The 19,117-nt window shown below is 36.5% G+C and overlaps 2 protein-coding genes across 2 annotated transcripts in view; one reads left to right on the top strand and one right to left on the bottom strand.

Annotated features, from left to right (window-relative positions):
* LOC112046825 (uncharacterized) overlaps positions 1 to 2,744 on the bottom strand; it is a 53,244-nt gene extending 50,500 nt beyond the window's left edge. Inside the window, 1 exon segment of the mRNA XM_052884995.1 lies at positions 2,520 to 2,744. Within this exon segment, the coding sequence (XP_052740955.1) occupies positions 2,520 to 2,577 (58 nt within the window). The 5' untranslated portion in view covers positions 2,578 to 2,744.
* A 9,779-nt stretch (positions 2,745 to 12,523) lies between these two features.
* Positions 12,524 to 19,117, top strand: part of LOC112046818 (uncharacterized) — a 129,899-nt gene continuing 123,305 nt past the window's right edge. Inside the window, exon 1 of the mRNA XM_052885051.1 lies at positions 12,524 to 13,065. The gene's annotated coding sequence lies outside the window, so the exon portion shown is untranslated. The remainder of the gene's footprint in view (positions 13,066 to 19,117) is intronic.

Below are 19,117 nucleotides of genomic sequence, written 5' to 3'. Positions count from 1 at the left end.
GCGGCCCCAGGCATGCACTTCCAACTTTTCAGTTATGTGATAAAATAAAATATAAAAAGACAGACGTAGGTATCACATCAAATAACGAATAATGATGAAGGTTTGTTTATTGTCCGAATATCACTGCGATGTGTTGTGTGAGACACAATCATTAGAAAAAATACAACGGACTTTCGGTTGGTCTGGTTCTATTTTCTATCGGAATTCCCGACGATCCTAATCTCACCCTTGTCACAGACGGATCAGTGGTGTTAGTTATTCCACTGAAAGGTTAACTGTTATGTAACGATACTCGAAACAAAGAAACAGGCGTTTAGTTTGGGATTAGGTTTGTTTATCTCTGTAATAGAGATTGTTTATTCTATACTAGCGGACGCCCGCGACTTTGTCCGCGTGAAACACTACTGGTACCCTACCCTATACCCACTCTACAGATACCCTACTATACAGGGGATGAGTAGGGACTCAACTACCCTACTACGCGACGGAAGCTTAAAAAATGGTGTTACTTCTCCCGTTTTCCCAAGATTTCCCTTCACTGCTCTGCTCTTAATGATAGTAGCTTTGTGTATACTATACCCTGCCCAGAAAAAATATTTTTTAAATTAATATGGTCATTTTAAGAAGTTATTAGGTTAGCTAATTACGTAAAACCTTAAGACTAAGTAAGGTCCGGTCCCCCTAAGTACTGAATAAAGTAACCGACTTACATGGATCTCACAACTGTTTACGGTGGAAGAACCGAGTTGCGAGAATTGGTATATTTTTACATGTTTTGTTTTTAATAGCATTCTAACTTACAACATCCTCATCATCATCATATCAGCCGATAGACGTCCACTGCAGGACATAGGCCTTGTAGGGACTTCCAAATATCAAGATACTGAACCACCTGCATCCAGCGAATCCCTGCGACTCGATTAATGTCGTCAGTCCACCTGGTGGGGGGTCGACTAACACTGCGCTTCAGTTCGCCATTCCTGCACATCGAGGACACCAACGTCCATCGGCTCTTCGAACTATGTGCCCCGCCCATTGCCACTTCAGCTTCGCAACTCGTCGAGCTATGTCTATGACTTTGGTTCTTCTGCGGATCTCCTCATTTCTGATTCGATCACGCAGAGATACTCCTAACATAGCTCGTTGCGTCGCCCGTTGTGTGACTCTGAGCCTTCTTATGAGGCCCATAGTTAGCGACCAAGTCTCGGAACCACAGGTCATCACTGGCAACACGCACTGTTCGAAGACTTTTGTCTTCCGACACTGACGAATTTCGGACGATAAGGTGTCGCGAAGTTTCCCGAATACAGCCGAGTTGGATCAAGGATACAACATACTAATTCACATTAATTCCATCAGATAATGATACTTACCCAAACTGCAAACTTAAGTAAACAAAGTCACTACATAGTTAACTGCGTAATCAATGAGCAAATGGCCTAATTGCTGGTAATTATTAGTAGCATAATTGCTGATTATATGAGTACAAACTCACATCGGCACCGGATGTGTTTGAACTATGATTCTTGTTGTCGTAACTGCATTATTGGCAATTCCGTCGTTAGCACAGTTCAGGGCAGTAGCGTAACTGTAGGGTGGCAGATAAATGTCATGGGCTCCGGACCAGAGAAGCCGTGTTTTGCAACATTTCAAAATGTAGTAAAAATTACCTATTTTATAAATACTAGTTAACCCAGCAAACGTTGTTTTTCCTTATCGCTATTAAAAGAAAAAATATTTTTGGTGAAAAATACGTTTTTTATCTATCCGTCGTTTCGACGGATGGTTAGTTTATACGGGGTATGTCCGAACGTTAGCTATCTAGGGTTAAAACAGGGGTCGATTGTAGAAAGGCGTTTTTTTTTCTACTTGTAAATCATGATAAATTAAAATTACTTTTATCACTTAGGAGTATGAAAAATAGATGATAGGTACTCGTAGCTATTCTCACACCTACCCGATATGTACCTACACGAAATTTCATCAAAATCGTTCAAACCGTTTTGGAGGAGTTTTAATATTAGATCTGAGTAATAAATATACATTTATGTACATTTTATATTACGTATGTAATAAAATAAAATTACAAACTTGAGGATTGTATATATATAGGAATTAAATGAATTTGCTATGGCCCTCGAACGGAGTTACGCCACTGCTTCAAAAGACACGTGCTCAGGACTCATTCAGTGTATTATTTACTGATTTTTTATATGCAAAAAAAAGAATCAGGGGCATTAAATTCATTGATAAATGTAAAGACTATTTCTATATCTACCAGGTAGGTAGGTACATATTAGCATGATTAAATAAATGAATTTCCCCATTAATAACACCATGTTATTATCACTTTTCGAAAGAAAAAGAAACTTGCACTCCTTGTTGATTTATAAAAATACATGGTGTTGGGTAGTTAGAAAGATATTCCCTATATTTGAATGCAGAAGTGTATTTTCATTAAATCACACTATATTAAAGGTCACTTATATATTACTATCAATATCAATAAAATTACATACTTCCTGATGCACGTACACTAGCGATGCACAAACACACAAAAATCACACACCAATTCATTTTGTCGGTCAATCAGACCATGATTCGAGTTAGCGTTTTGCACGACACAGTCACAGATCAAATGACGAAAACGTTCAACTTCAACATCGAGGGTCGTTAGGGTCAAAGTAAATAATATTATCGCTGTTTATCTTTGACTGAACACGGTCCAATGGGAGTTTTATAATTTGTATTCAATGATGCTTTGTGGAACATAGATAAGTGGCCGTTTCGTAGTATTTAAGCGGACGGGAGCTCCACACTTCTACTGTACAGCGGAAATATTGGATTGCGTTTAATGTAACGCGATACAAGTGTTGTGTCAGCTGGAATTGCTTTCAATTCAATTGTGATATGACAGGGGATAATACACACTTCCATATTAATATATCTAGGTACCTACTAATATTATAACGCGCAGGAAATTGTGTTTGTTTGTCTATATGCGCTAATCTCTGGTAGGTACTACGAGGCAGATTATTAAATGTCGTTTTGTATAGAAAAGTAATATACCCAGAGAATGCCTATTCTAATTTGTATAATATTTACTATGCTTCGGATCGGATTATGAGGTGGGGCAGATTTTGAAAAACTTTCTGAGCTTTTCTTTTTTAAAGCTCAGAAGCTCAGAAGAACTGGTCGGTCCACTGGTCAGTCTAGGTGGCTTCGGATGACGAGGTCCCACCTACGAGCCCTGGGTCTTGCTATGAAATACTTATTAGGCTTTTATTTCTTCCTAGAAATTCTCAGTAAAAATTCCAAGCCTGTGGGAAAGTTAGCGATGTTACACTCTCTAGGTACAAGTAGTATTTAGGTGTAGTTAGGTTAGTACGTACAATGTGTAGGTATATACTAACTCCCTAATATCTTTATTCGTAACTGGTCATGCTCAGCGGTTTCATCCGTGTCAATCACCGCCACCTGCCATATTTTATAACTAGCTGACAACGCGCGGTTTCCCCCGCGTGGTTCCCGTTCCCGTAGGAATACGGGGATAATATAGCCTTCCTCGATAAATGTTCTATCTAATACTGAAAGAATTTTTCAAATCGAATCAGTAGATCCTGAGATTAGCGCGTTCAATCAAACAAACAAACAAACAAACGAACAAACAAACTCTTCAGCTTTATAATATTAGTATAGATATGGCAGGTATAGTGTAACTGCCCAGCAGTGAAAGAAATTTTTAAATCGGTTCAGTAGTTGTGGAGCATATTCAATGCACACCAACAGACAATCAAATCTTTCCCCTTTATAATATTAGTATAGATATATAGACAGCTATTTGTATTTATATCTATTATATTGAATTCCTATGCTACTGGCTACTTTATTTGCTCACTAGACACTCAATCAGTGTTAGCCGGTTGAGTGGATCTGATGACAGTGAAACTAGGGCTTCCACTGAATTACTTCAAGTTCTTACTACATAAAACACCTTATTGTCGTTACTGTTATCATGATGTGAAGCTTTAGAAGTGGAATATCTCGTAAATGAAAAATCAGTTTGTAATTCAACAATTTTGTGATGAAAATGCTGTTAAATGTTTACTATTTTGATCTTCATTATCAACCTATTAAAATAAACATCAAATCTATAGCCAAATTGTCATTTATCTACTATTTGATATCCACTAGTAAGCCCCGGATGACATTTTTACATAGAACTAGCATATGTCGAAGATAGTGAATTTTAGATTCTAAAGATGTGTTAAGTGTGCTTATTGGGACTTTGGGTATCAAAAACCTGTTTATTTATAGCAGTATTATGATTTCGAAGCTTTGGGATACGCTTTGGGCTTGTGCTTTATCAGTTACGTTAGATACCAGATAATGCAGTTGTCATAGATACATTACCAAGCCATTCATTAAAACGAAAAATATTAGCCATGACTTCATGAATCATCATCAGAGAATCTACTTATTTTTTGAAGTCGTTAGTTTTGTTTTTGAAGGCGTATTTGGTTTACGCCTGTCATAATAAAATAGCATTTTGCATTTGAAGCGTAATACCATGCTTAGATGGTACGAGATCCGGCATAAGGAATATATACCCTCATCTGTTATTAATTATTTGGGATAAAAAATAAATGATAACAATATTCACATTGACACATTGCAAATCGGTTGCCTTAAAATTGCGTCCCGTGATATTAAACTTATTTATCTACTTTTTTTTTATTAAATTTATTTATCTACTTTCTTCTTTGTTTGATTATTATAAATCGTACTGTAGTTAAAAGAATATACTCAACAGAATTAAAAAGGTACAGTTTGCCTGCTATCATAATGTAACTGTGGGGTTGCCAGTTAAAAACAGTTAACTAAAGTTATCTAAATACCCTCATCAGTTATTTAGTTGTCTAACATGTCAAATTAAAGCTTATTTTATGCTCAATTAAATAATAAGTTTTTTCTGATCTAGTTCTTGGTTTCTGGCAGAAATTTAATTAGGCAACCTATTTGCGATGTGTCACTGTGAATATTATCTATCATTTATTCCTTATCACTAATAAATAACAGATGTATATATTTCTAATGCTGGATCCTAGAGAATTATGGCTTTATAGGCTTCTGAAGAAAGGAGATGGTCAAAAATTGTATGGAGCTCAGGATCAGTCATTGTACCCTAGCGGAAATAAAAGGAAATATTTTATAAAACTATTTTTGATTAAACAAACCTACGAATTTACTCTAATTCTTTCGAAATATTCATTCTCTCCCAAGATATGCAACACTACTAATAATACTCGTAATGGGTAATGCTCGTAATGGCGGATTGATGACGTTTTCAATGCAGTAGTCGATTTGACGTTTGTGGTCAATTGTCATGTCATAGTTACTTTATGGGCCGACCTGATATTACACAAGCAAAAAAGCATCGCCTGGCCCGGGATATTCACTTTTAACACTACTTCAATCACAAACACAAGCTACCCCCCCCCCCCCCCCCCCAAGCGGCCCCCGGGCCCCCCCGGGGCCCGGCCCCGAAGACAGAAGCAGAGGGACCTCGTCTTCGCCGGCGAAGACGCTGTGTAGCTTGTGTTTGTGATTGAAGTAGTGTTAAAAGTGAATATCTCGTGACGGTGTCTTTATTTTAGATTCGGGACTAGATGATTATAATGAAGTACTTACATAAGAATTTAAATACATAAGTACAAAGATTAAAATTATAAACATCATAGGTACATTATCATTGCGTTCTTTTGAATGCCAAGTGGCAGTGGGTGGTCCTTCAAGTCTCGCATTCGTAAAGCTTTGTACAAACAAATGTTTTGACACCTACCATTAGTTCTTGATGGTTCTTATCAATTGAATGGAGAGAAGATATAAGAATTGTGAAGTGGATTGTAATAGTTTATTTAAAGTTAGTGAGTACCTATACTGTTTGTGTTATATCAATTTTATGGATGGGCATATTTATTTATTGTATCCACAAAGTTCATACACTCTTCAGAATTATCCTATACCACTTCTCGCAACAAATCTATGAGAAAAAGGGGCTAAGTTCGATACATTAACGATTACGATGATACGATGAGAGACGTGATAGCCCAGTGGATATGATCTCTGCCTCCAATTCCGGAGGGTGTGGGTTCGAGTTGTGTGCATTATAAGTAATTAAATTTCAAGTTTCTCAAACGGTGAAGGAAAACATCGTGAGGAAACCTGCACCCCAGAGAATTTCTTAATTCTCTGCGTGTGTGAAGTCTGCCAATCCGCATTGGGCCAGCGTGGTGGACTATTGGCCGAACCCCTCTCATTCTGAGAGGAGACTCGAGCTCAGCAGTGAGCCGTATATGGGTTAAGTACGAGTACGGCCGCATGGCGCAGTGGGTAGTGAGCTACCATAGCTCATACGTTTTCTTCTTTAGTGGGTTCGATTCCCACTACAACAGTAAATTAATATTTGTGTGACGAGCATGGCTGTTTTCTGGTGTCTGGGTGTATATGTAGATATTTATAATATAATGCTCGTTTGGCGATGCACTGCTTCGTGCAGGGGAAGGTAGGGGTAGAGAAGAAGTGCAGTATATAAGGCAAAGCGAAGCTTGATCCGGTCCACTTGTAGGTAGCTATATACTTGTACATATGTATATCAATATCTGTATTTAAATGTAAAGTAAAAGGTCACTCATCACGAAATCTCGAAAATCGCTTGACGTAAAAAGTTTAAATCTGGAGGTCGATTTTAGTTATTAGACGTCCTCTAGGAACGAATTTAGCGAGAGGGCTCTGTTCAGTTCTGGACTAGCTATTTAAGCAATTTCTTTGGGGGGAGGGGGGGAGGGGGGGGGGGCACCAGAGAAAATCGAAAAAAAAGAGCATAAAAATGTTAAAACAATCTCAAAATCCGCATGTTTTAAACTGACGTTGATTGATACATTATGTTAACATTTTTTTCACTTAAGACTAGGGTGTCTACAAGGGAAAATCGCGTAGGGCATCAAGTTTCCTTAATTGGGCACTGTCCGGATTAAGGCACAGTATATTATAATCTGCTCCGCTAGTATTATTTTATTCTTACCTCAATCACAGAATAGATCAAGTACCTCAACTTTAATAATTATAATTCGCTAAATATAACAAAACGTTGATTTTACATGATTTTACATGTCTACTGCAAATTGACGGCCTCCGTGGCGCAGTGGTGTGCGCGGTGGATATACAAGACAGAGGTCCTGGGTTCGATCCCCGGCTGGGCAGATTGAGATTTTCTTAATTAGTCCAGGTCTGGCTGGTGGGAGGCTTCGGCCGTGGCTAGTTACCACCCTACCGGCAAAGACGTACCGCCAAGCGATTTAGCGTTTCGGTACGATGCCGTGTAGAAACCGAAAGGGGTGTGGATTTTCATCCTCCTCCTAACAAGTTAGCCCGCTTCCATCTTAGACTGCATCATCACTTACCATCAGGTGAGATTGTAGTCAAGGGCTAACTTGTAAAGAATAAAAAAAAAAAATTAAAAAAAATAACTCCAGCATTTAACTGTAATTCGTGAGTATTTACATGTAAGCTCTCTTGGATCCAGCAGTGTTACTTAATGTATTGAATAAACAAATAACTCTTCATTAAATGCATATAGTATCTACTCGTAGTCTCTAATGCGTTTATACATATTTTTCACATTATAGTAAGCGATGGTGATAATTACGCACTAATAGTCAAGAAGAGTCAATAAACTTTTTTTCAATATTCTTTGAGTTATAAAATTCCAATTTCTTTATCTAATACAAGCAGATTGCCCGCAGTTTTACTCGCATAGTTCCCGTTCTCGTGGGAATGTGGGGATAAAAATATCTTATGTCTCTCACAAACGTGGCGGCTTTTGACGTGACAACGTCTTATAATTCGATGGAGCCGGCTGCACACTCGAAAAAAGATGACGTCATGCGTCGTTCCCTCGCTCTAGTGTTGCCAACTTTTTTTTACAGGAAATAAAGTATATTCTGGTCTATGAAGATTATTTTAGAAAAACGAACATTTTCTTTTGAAAAATGTAAACATTCCATCCATCATTTTCTTATGACACGTTCAACTATAGTAAACAGACTCTACTGACAACCGATTTTTTTTATTGAAAAGAAAATTTTCAAAATCGGTTCTCTTAGTACACACACTTTACCCGTTTATAATCTATACCTACCTATGTATAGATTAGCTGTGTTTTAGTGACATAGAATGCCCTTCCAGCTTCGGTTTTAATAATGAGATTGTCTAATGTCTATAATTAACTCTTCAATTCCCATGTCAAGGCTTATATAGATTTTTCGTTTTTCTTTGGATAACATAGCTTACAAAAACTTAGTTATTACAAAAAAAATAATAAAATGTAAATGAACCACCCCCATTTTTTTTTATGGGCGTGTCACCCACAGGTGACACTGGGCATTGAGGCATTGTTGTTTCCTATAAGTATACTTGAGACTATACTTATAGGAAACAACATTTTTCTTATTCTTACAGTAGGCATGAAACGACAGATTCTATAATAATGTGTATAATAAATATGTAAACAAATAGAACATTAATTTACTGTGAAAGCTGTACCAACACTATATGCAAACCGATATTGCATTGGGATACATTTTATAGTGTGGTGGTTTGTATATACGCATCTTCGTTGAGTGTCGATTTGCGAGTGGTCGTCAGCTCTTCCAGCGCTCCTAACCTCAGTAGGGACTTTCAGCACCGTCTGCAGAGGTAGATTCACAAATTGCCGATCGAAGGCTTGTCACATTTTTGCAAGTAGCAACATTTCACCGGAAAACGCAGTAAGGCTAGTTGTTTTTTGACCATCTCTTGTCTCAGTTCAGACATTCATTTGACAAGCTGCATCTAAGCTAAAAGCAAACTAAGTCATGCTGTTGTCATGCTACTTAGCTACAATATGTTCTTCAGAAGCTTGACGTAAGGAAGAGCCTAGCTCTTTCTCTCGTTCTCAAGTTTTATGAATTGCAGTAGTCCAGACGATTTTCCCGACCAGTACCCGTACCCCAACATTCTGCTCTCGTAACTACTCGGAATAATAGTAAAGTATATTTTGTATTACAACATGAGAGCGAAGCATGCAACTGGGGAGATGTATAATATTAGCTTCGTTTCTTCCCTCTATCTTATCCTGTAACAACACCATCATAAGGAGAAAATAAAATAATATCGCCTGAGTTCTCCTCTGCCTGCAACTATAATCCAAGGTCAACCTGTAATAAAGTAATAAAGTTATAAAAAAACATTACCACATAGCGATAAGGCCAAAATGTAACAAGTTTTTGCTTAGAATGAAGTCAGGACAATTTGTTATTGCAATGCCCAGTGTCACCTACAGGTGACACTGCATACTTTCGGCGTTGTAACAATAACGCTATAAGTTATTTTTAGAATAAGAAACATTTGTACTACAGCTTATTTATTCCTTTATTACATGTAATAAGTAAAAAAACAATACTTACGGTCTAGGCATTTATATTTCACTTTATATCGCAAGAGATCACACAAACTCAGACTCCTTCAATTTCGCGCTAAACAACTGAATGAATTTGACATATGACATATTGCTAGTGTTATCAAAAAAAAATAATTGATAATGTTACATATTGGCTTCGAAACAATAATATTAAATTTGAAAAATAATATCTCCTTCTGGTAGAAAAAAAATATTAAACGTCTGTCACCTCAAGGTGACACTGGGAATTGAAGAGTTAAGAGTGAATAGGCATCTTCTAGGCAAGCGCGTTTCATCTGCACCATTGCTTATCATAGGGCGTGATTTCAGACAACCTCTTAATTTAATAGAGGGCGAATATTTGTTTGTGAATGTGTATGTTTGTTACTCCTTCACGCGGCGCGGTAACCACTGAACTGGGATGCGATTCCACTATTTTATACTCGTCGATGAAATATTCAACTATTACATGTTTTATTTGAATCTGAACTTTATTTATATGGTATTCCAAAATTAAACTATCGCTAACAATGAAGTTTCCATAGAAACCAAAGATGCAACTTTACATACTTTTGGGGCTAATCCGCTTACAATATATAGAATATACCCTGTCTATACAATTTCAATTGTCGCCGATCATTCCCAAGGCCTGTCAGATTAAATAAGCCAGAAAAAAAAATCACTCAAGTAGGTTACTATTAGGTACTTATTCTTATTATCTGGTGGACTAGCATACAGACAGTGAGAGAGTTTTTCCACCTAGCCAAGGAAAAGTTTAGAAAGCTGACCTTTAGTAATGGAGGCACTTTAAAGAGAAGATCAATTAATCTACAGCCAAGTAATTAGCTTTATTATTTTATACAAAATCATACTAGAACTGCTGAACTGCGACTGGTATTTAACCAATATTTCATTTTCGATTTAATTTCCGGCTTAATCCGGATTAATTAGAGGTTATACACATAATCGCTATCGGATACGTCTAACTTGTCCGAATAAAATTAGCTATATCTGATCTCCATTGAAACAAAGCTTTTGGCTGTATAGGTAAGGCTTCTCGCTAAGCTTCATGTTAAGATTGCATGAATATCAGATTAAAGAGAACAAACGGATGTATAGATTAGATATCCTATGTGTTAATTTTGTTATCAACCCATATTTGGCTCACTGCTGAGCTCGAATCTCCTCTCAGAATGAGTGGGGTTAGGCACCGCCTTCAAACTGATCACAAGGTAGCACATAGGTAAGATGTTATTTTTTGCTTTTTAGTTTAGATTAATTTTTGAGTTGGAAGTCGGTTGAATTTTTTTAATAAAATTTTAAACGATTTTTTTTGTTTCTTTTGTGAGAAATCTTTTGGGACCCCCCAACTAATTTTGATACAGGACCCCTCTAAGGCACGCTACGCCACTGCTAAGTACCTACGTGAGGCATAGATGTTAAGGCTGATAATTAACCACCTTTCCGTCCTTCACCATCAACCATGTGTCATCATATAGTTCCATTCAAGCTTGTTTTATTTTTATTCAAATTATCGAGTATTAATTACTAGAATTTGAGGACTTCATTGGTACAGCAAATTGCGGATTATACTTAGATATACGTACTTAGATCTATATACACGTTGATAGATACATGTATTATTGAATAATAATCAGGTATTTGTAGCATCTAAATTCATGCCCGATCCGCCAATATTGGAGCTGGATGCTCGATGATTCTAAATATTCCCTGCTTCCCAATAATACGCTTTAATCCTTTATAGCTATGGATGTTGTTGATTGAATATTCCGATTTGATTTAATTGTACTCCGCTTTGTATTGCCACTCCTTTGCCAATAATAGGAAACTATATTTACACCCTGTTGTATAACTAGGTACCCGAAGATTTTATACTATTGGATATGTCACTAGCGCGTTAAAACTGAGGCGAACAAAGGTGGCTAATTGTCTTCATTTCATTTCATCAGTATCAACCCATATCTGGCTCACTGCTGTGCTCGAGTCTTCTGTCAGAATGAGAGGGGTTAGGCCAATAGTCCACCACGCTGACCCAATGCGGAATGACATCACACACGCAGAGAATTAAAAAAAATCTCTGGTATGCAGGTTTCCTCACGATGTTTTCCTTCACTGATTGAAACACGTGATATTTAACTTCTTAAAATACACACAACTGAAAAGTTGGAGGTGCATCCGGACCGGATTCGAACCTACAACCTCCGGAATCGGAGGCAGAGGTCATACTGGGCTATGACGGCTTACATTTTCATTTTATTTAGTCAATAAACAACGAAAGTTATTTAAAGATTTATAATACCTAAATATTGTCTACAATGTTGAGTTGCATGTCCAGGAAGTATAAAAACCATGTAATTATACACAAATATATTATAATGTAAATACACACAAAATTGTGCATGTGCCCGCTGTGTGGAGTAGCTAAATTCAGATCACTTTTTGCGGCGACTTTGTACACGCATAACATATCTATAGTATAAAATCTTTGTAACTACATAATATGTCGCGTGCGTTATGACAACTTAGTCCTTGAATTTTCTAAATATAATTATATATAAATATATATAATTCGAAGTAACGGTGTGTTTATTTTTAGTGGGTTCCACTGTTTGTGTACTTATTAATTACGACATTAACGCAGTTCATCTAATTAGAACCCCGAGTGCAGCGAAGATTTCATTACGAATGTATGAAGCGACGGAGACGTGGCTCGCAAACGCAACCTACGTGCAATGCTCCTTCGCTGCTGGCAACCGACCAACCGAGCACGACACCCGCTGGATATTCAACCCCATACAAAACGTTCCGTTGAACGAATACACACGCAGAACCCGATGTGTCAACTTACACCGGACAAAGAAGACCCTAGCACTTGCACCGTTCGGCAAAAAGTCGAAACGTGTGGGACTGCAGACGAACTCGTTTCTCCATACAAGGACCTTCTCGACAAGTCGCTTCCCAACGCACCAGCTCACATATTGTTAGCCGCCGCCGATAGCTTTTTATGTCCAATGCATTATTCGATACTCATTTAAAATTCTAACATGAGCTTATAAAGAAAGCTCGCCATTTCCAAGCGGTCCCCTGCTGTCATCGGTCGTCTTTAACGTTTAAACGGGGACGAGTTTATCGAAGGTGTTTTATTACCTAAATATATTACGCAAAATCGCTTTGGGAGGCAGCGGGCTCGGAGGCGCCCACGCGTCAAAATTGCGGGGGCGATCGCTGGAGGCTTCGCTCAAACGTGCGCGCGCGGCGAACGATACACACGCGCCTTTAAAAAAACCTTTCGAAACCGATAAACAAATTCGTAACGTACACCAAACGCAGGCGAGTCGGTTTTGTACATTTACCCGCACTACCCGCATTCCACAGATTATATTTGGATTCTTTGATTTCCCCAGTTCTCACTAGTGTTGTCAATGACACGGTTTGGTGATCGATGTTTATGAAAGTTCGGTGTGACGTCATGAATAGTGCTGTGACTGTGATGCGGTTCGGTGGGCGACCATTTGTTGACAATGCGTGATCATTAGAGTGGAAAGGTGAGTCTATTGGCTTAGTTGTTTGTTGGAGCAACACTTCGTGACTGCTATTCGTTACTGTCAGCAATGAGCTACTCTTTGGTAGATACTTAGATTAACTATGTACGATGGTAATTTTAATGTTAGATACTTAGATGATCGCAGTTGAAATGTCTGTGTAAATTATCACTAAAGTTTCACAAGTATCTTTACATTGCAATAAAATAAATACACAGGCTGAAATGCAAGTACCTCACGTTAATGTGTAGTGGGTTCCAGGGTTTTTATTCATGAAGTTGTCCATACCTCCCTAATATGAAATATTTAAAGTGTATATAAGTACAATACGTATGCAGCTTTAGATAAAGACCCATTTGTGCAATACACAAAGTGCGATATGATACCAAAGAATCTCTACTCAGCAAACAGTTCCGCGAAATCATAATATACAACGGTTTATGTGTTCTATGAAGATACTTGTGTGTTAGTGTTTAGTCCTAACTAATGTCTTATCCAGCACAAAACGTTTTGCTCCAACGATTTTAAACTATAGTGTCAAAATGCTTTTCGCTATCTGTGTTTCCTGCCCTCCATAGTTTGAAAACCTTCAAGGAAAGAGTGAAAAGGCACTAAGGTAAAGGTAAGTACGCTCCAATTTAAGACTTCATAAACTCAAGTGGTAACCTAACATAAAAACTATAATACATAATAGATGTAGGAACTTAATTAATAACCAATTAGGAAATGTTATTGAAGTAGTGACTTTTCCATTTCAACAAATAACTGGTTATTAGCGAAACAGTAGGCGGTGGATTTTGATAAAGGTGCCCGCAGAATATGTTACTTAAGTAATTATTTATGTTTGAAGTGGCAACTTGTCGTTTGAAAAGTTGAAAGTTGGCCCTCGTAACCAGCAAGGGTCAACTTTCAACTGTTTTATGTTGAGGCACATAGTGGCCGTTGTGGCCGTTAGTTTTCCCGGTCAACTTCGTTTGTTGATCTCCATTTTGTTTAATAAAATCTACTTTAAAACTATCATTTTGTGTTGCGTTTATACCCGTTTGCCGATGTTTTTAGAATGAATACGTCTCATCCTTTGGCTTGATTTACTTAACAGCTCTAATTATGTAGGCTTACTGTCTTGTTGGTTTTGTGATTATAAGTGGTTACAGGTTATGAGTCTAGATATCGAGTCCTAGGTTCAGTTGTGAAATATGCAGCGTTTATTTCTTCCATAATTGTCAATAAAATAAACGGTTCAAAAGCTGGGAGAGCACGTTAAGCCTTGTGTCTTTATCATACTTATTTGATAGTGTTATAGAGTCAAACCAGCATTGGAGCATCGTGGTTGTGTAAACTACAAATACCGTTTCCTTTAGTGACCATGTTCCATTTTGTGACCATTCAAAAAGGCTGTAGGATTATTATGACGACACCCTTTAACCCGTTTGACGGATATTAACATTGTAAGTTGTCTTGTACAACGCGTTTTGCATAATACGAGTTGTGTGTTGTGGGCCTAAACTTCTCTCGCCTAAAATTAAAATCATTGTCCAATAATTAGGTCAATAATAATAATAATCGATGATGAAAAATACTTGGACCTTGCTCACGAGATTACCGCCATGGTTGGATGGTTATTTCAGTCAATGCTCTTATAGCGAAAAGCTTCGACCAACATCTTAAGAAGCTTTCACTTAACTGTTGGATAAAGAGTCGGATACAGAAGGCAGTGATTCTTGAGACGGCGCATATTGTGAGGAGGTTCCTCACTCTGGAGCCCTGACCACTGGCTTCTTGGGTACTCAAATGTCCCGCAGCGGGAGGGTTGATTTTTTTTATAATTTTTTTATAGTGTTTTGTATTTTGTATTTATATTAGCATTGTTAAAAAAAAGGAAAATAAATAAACGAGAGTCTAAATAATCGATGACATGATACTTATTTTGTAACATCTGGAACATTTTGTGCTATTGTCACTTCGCAAATAGAGACTTGTTATCATAAAATCAAAGTATTCAGGATCATTGAAAGAAAATGTAAATCTGGTGCTGACAAAGTCGTGGCGCATACGTAGCTCTTAGCTTTACAATACAAATCCGGTCTTTTTATATTAATGAGCTGTGCCGACTCAAAATAACTTACTTAACATACGATAGCATTATATTATACGACACAATAGACTGTATACCCACATATTATTTAAGAGGCTGTCTCGATAGTTGAATAAAAATAAAAAGAATATTTCGGCAGACTTAAAACAGATCGCTTGAATTAAAAAAGTATATTATAGTTATCATAACTAAGATAAGTTTCAAGAAATTTTCGTTTTAAAGTTCGTTACTTGGAATGAAAATAACGGAACCTTTAGGTATACTCGTAGAAACAATTTCTTGTCAATTTGTCTGCCTATCTGTCTGTCTACTTATTTGACTGTCTGCGTGATACGTATTTGAAATAAGACTAAACTAGCGAACGCCCGTAATTTCCCCCGCGTGGCTAACGACGTACGAGATTAAGTTTCAACTGAGAAAAAAAATTAATAAAAAAATTACAACCGACTTCAAAAACATAAAACGTACCAACTAAACTAAAAAGCGAAAAATAAACATCATATTACATTCTACCTGCTGATTACTTTGTAAACGGTGCTAAACCGGTGATGTATTAATTCAAGCCATGAAAGAATATCATAAAGATTACGGTTTTTCAGACAGACTTCTTTCATGTAGCTCTTTCAGAAACGACAAGTTAATACAAAGCCGGTTTAGCACCGGCTTCAACACTATAAGGTACCTACTTACTTTTTAAATTCCACGCCAATAAGTGTGATACACGGTTTTACGTTAATACCTATATTCTTTTTAGAGATTCCTTGTTGACTACGGAACCCTAAACACTTCCTTTAAGGAACCTGAAGGAAGTCTGTATAGATTTTCTGTCAAGCGGAGTCGAAGGTATTTGCTAGTTTCCCCGGTTATACAATAACATTAAGTCACACACACTAGCGCACAAAATATTTGAATGAACGCGTGGGTAGACCGAATGTCGCGACATTTCAACATTATGCGCAGGCGCCTTATACAAAACTTAGCTCTTAATACCATAACTATAAGGTTCAAATTTAAATTCACTGTTTAATCTTTTAACTAATTCTCAAATTATTCATACAAATGGCTTAACTGGGAACCCACTTGCGGTATGGAGAAATAGGATTTTGTATTATTAAGAGTAACAAGTCCGAATGCATGTAGGCAATATTAAAATTATCAATCACCTACACGATATTTTAAAAACCTGCTATCAAACAGGTGGGTATTAAATAATGTATCAAATTATTTTAAACCGCTGTTCTTAACTTCGACATCAACTAAATAATTATGTAAGTACATGTTTCAATTCGGATTATAAATAATAATTTATTTCCGTCATAATTGAAAATATTTTACATAGATGTTTTATTTATTTTCTGGTAATGTACAAGTATAATAAATGTAATTCAGTTTAGTTTATTTTATTCAGACAAGATCTTTCATTTTAAGTGGCTACATGGGTATTTTTAATGAGCATAATTGTATTTTCTAGAGAAAACCGACTGAAACAAAAATAAATTTTACCACCTATTGTATCTTATTTGATAGAATATTGTTACTACAATATTCTACGTTAAATACCAATATACGAATTTACGAAAAAATAATAAGTATGAAAAACATCGTCATCGACAAATACCCAACGTAGCGTTTAAAATCCCAGTTAGTCCGCGTCGCAGAGTGCGAGTTTCTATAGTACTATAATATGGTATACCGTAGACAATATAAAAAGTGCACTTTTTACTTTGACAATTGAGAGTATGGACCTTTGAAGCCGCCTACCTCCTTAAGCTACCATGGTCATAACTGTATACCTCTACCTATGATAGAGCTAACAAACTTTCAGTTTTTATAAATTTCCAAAGGTTTGGTTGTTCTAGCTCTGCAGGCTTTTATCTAATCATCATTAATTACATTTCAAATAGTCTCCTCTTAGAATGAGAGGGCTTAGACTAATAGTCCACCACACGTAGAGAATTAAGAAAACTCTCAGGTAACTCTCAGTTAAAGAAAAGTAAATTATTTATTATTTATAAAAGCTTTAAAGAATGAACGAAAGAATGAAAGAAAACTAATAATTTAAAGATATTAAACTAATGATTAAATTAAATCCAAAAAAATGATGTGTGTGGTACCAAGATCGTCACCACTCAGCATATGCTACGCTAGTGATGGATGCACCAACGCAGCGCTGGTCTTCCGTGGAGCCATGTGGTGACGCGGGCGGAAACAACAAGAAGAAGTGTTACTAATTAATAATTAATAATAAAGTCTGTCTGTTTGATACCTCTAATTAAAAGAGTCTGCAAGATCGATTCCTAGCTACATTTTCGCCATTACTCTACCCGAGTACGTTAGTTTCTGGACTGTATAACCGTTAAGCTATGCCTTTACTGCAGTAACATATGAGAACTTTGAGGACTTCGCTAAGAACTTGGATCGCACGGGATTTAAACTGAAGGCAGATTCATTATGCACGCTACACTTTAAGCTCGTTGTTGCTATTTGCTGCACTTTGGGGTGAAACAGTTTAATTATTTACTTTTGACTCTTTGTATCTATATCGCAATGTAACCCAATTGAATTATTTTGTACTAGCTCTTACAGTAGTATCGCTGTAAAAATGGAGTAACTTCTCCTGTTTTCCCAACATTTTTCTTCACTGCTCTACTCCTATTGATTGTAACGTGATGAAAAGTATACTATAACCTGCCCAGGAGTATGGAGAATAATTGTACCAAGTTTCGTTAAAATCCGTCGAGTAGTTTTTGTTTCTATAACGAACATACAGACAGACAAAAATTTACTGATTGCATTTTTGGCATCAGTATCGATCACTAATCATCCGCTGATAGTTATTTTGGAAATATATTTCATGTATAGAATTGACCTCTCTACAGATTTATTATAAGCATAGATTATACGTTCTTTAAACCGCATTCAAACTGATCTGGGGTGTGATTTCGCTATTTCGTCGTCGATTAATATTCGCCTATAAAAACCCTTATTACAGTTTGAATTCTATTTCTATGGGATGCCTCTAGACAATTACGTGATATTATACAGGGTGATTCGGTCTTTAGTGCGGATATTTTTTTTCGTGGTTCTGTATCATTAATAGAATATAAATCTGCAAACAGTTCGATACATTTTATGTAATTTTTTTTTAAATTTATGTCTCTAAAATAACAAAATAATGTACATATTATTACTAAACAAGATATATTCAGCTTAAAAGTGATCTGGTGACGTCCTTTAGGTATCAAACGAAAATAAAATAAACGTACAATAGGGTGACCCTAAAATTCTGTTCAAAAGTAAATAACTTTAGCTAACGATAATTTTGTTATTTTTGAGTTAAAAAAAAAAAGAAAAAATACGTGATCATTAAATTTTGTTTATGTACAAAATATAAAAATATCCGCACTAAAAAAAATTTCTTCCTGTATAAAGTTCTGATTAAATTCTTCATGTTGCATTTCATTGTTTGTCCCTAAAAAAGTTTTAATAATACTTTCTTTGTCACCGTATGTGACAATAATTGGTAAGGTTTTTGACAATTTGTGTTAAAACAGTAATATATAGGTACATTATATATAATGTATATATTTTTGAAATGGTATAAAAAAGGAAAATAGATTTTAATAAAAAGAAAATTTAAACGCAACGAGCTGTGGTGTCAGGAAAACGTCCTTTTCCCGTTTCCATGCGCGATCTTTGGCTTCAAGTTCGTTATCGCAGTTCTTTTGTTTTCGTTAAAGTTTGGAAAAGGTCCAGTGTGGAAGTTAGGTCACAAATTCAGCAGGCTGACGTGGAGTGACACGCTGGGCGATAGGGAATTGTGCTTTACTTTCATGCTATTTTTACCAACGATATTTTAGTAAGGACTAAGTGTAGCCCGAGACTTTGTTCGCGTAAAAAAAAGTCAACCTTGAAGAATAGATTTTTTTGTACTTGGGGAATTTTTGCAGAAGGAATAAT

Source organism: Bicyclus anynana, chromosome 2, assembly GCF_947172395.1.
Source record: "Bicyclus anynana chromosome 2, ilBicAnyn1.1, whole genome shotgun sequence".
Lineage (NCBI taxonomy): Eukaryota > Metazoa > Arthropoda > Insecta > Lepidoptera > Nymphalidae > Bicyclus > Bicyclus anynana.
Note: the sequence above shows the minus strand (reverse complement) of the source record. Positions and strands in the feature narration are given on the sequence as shown.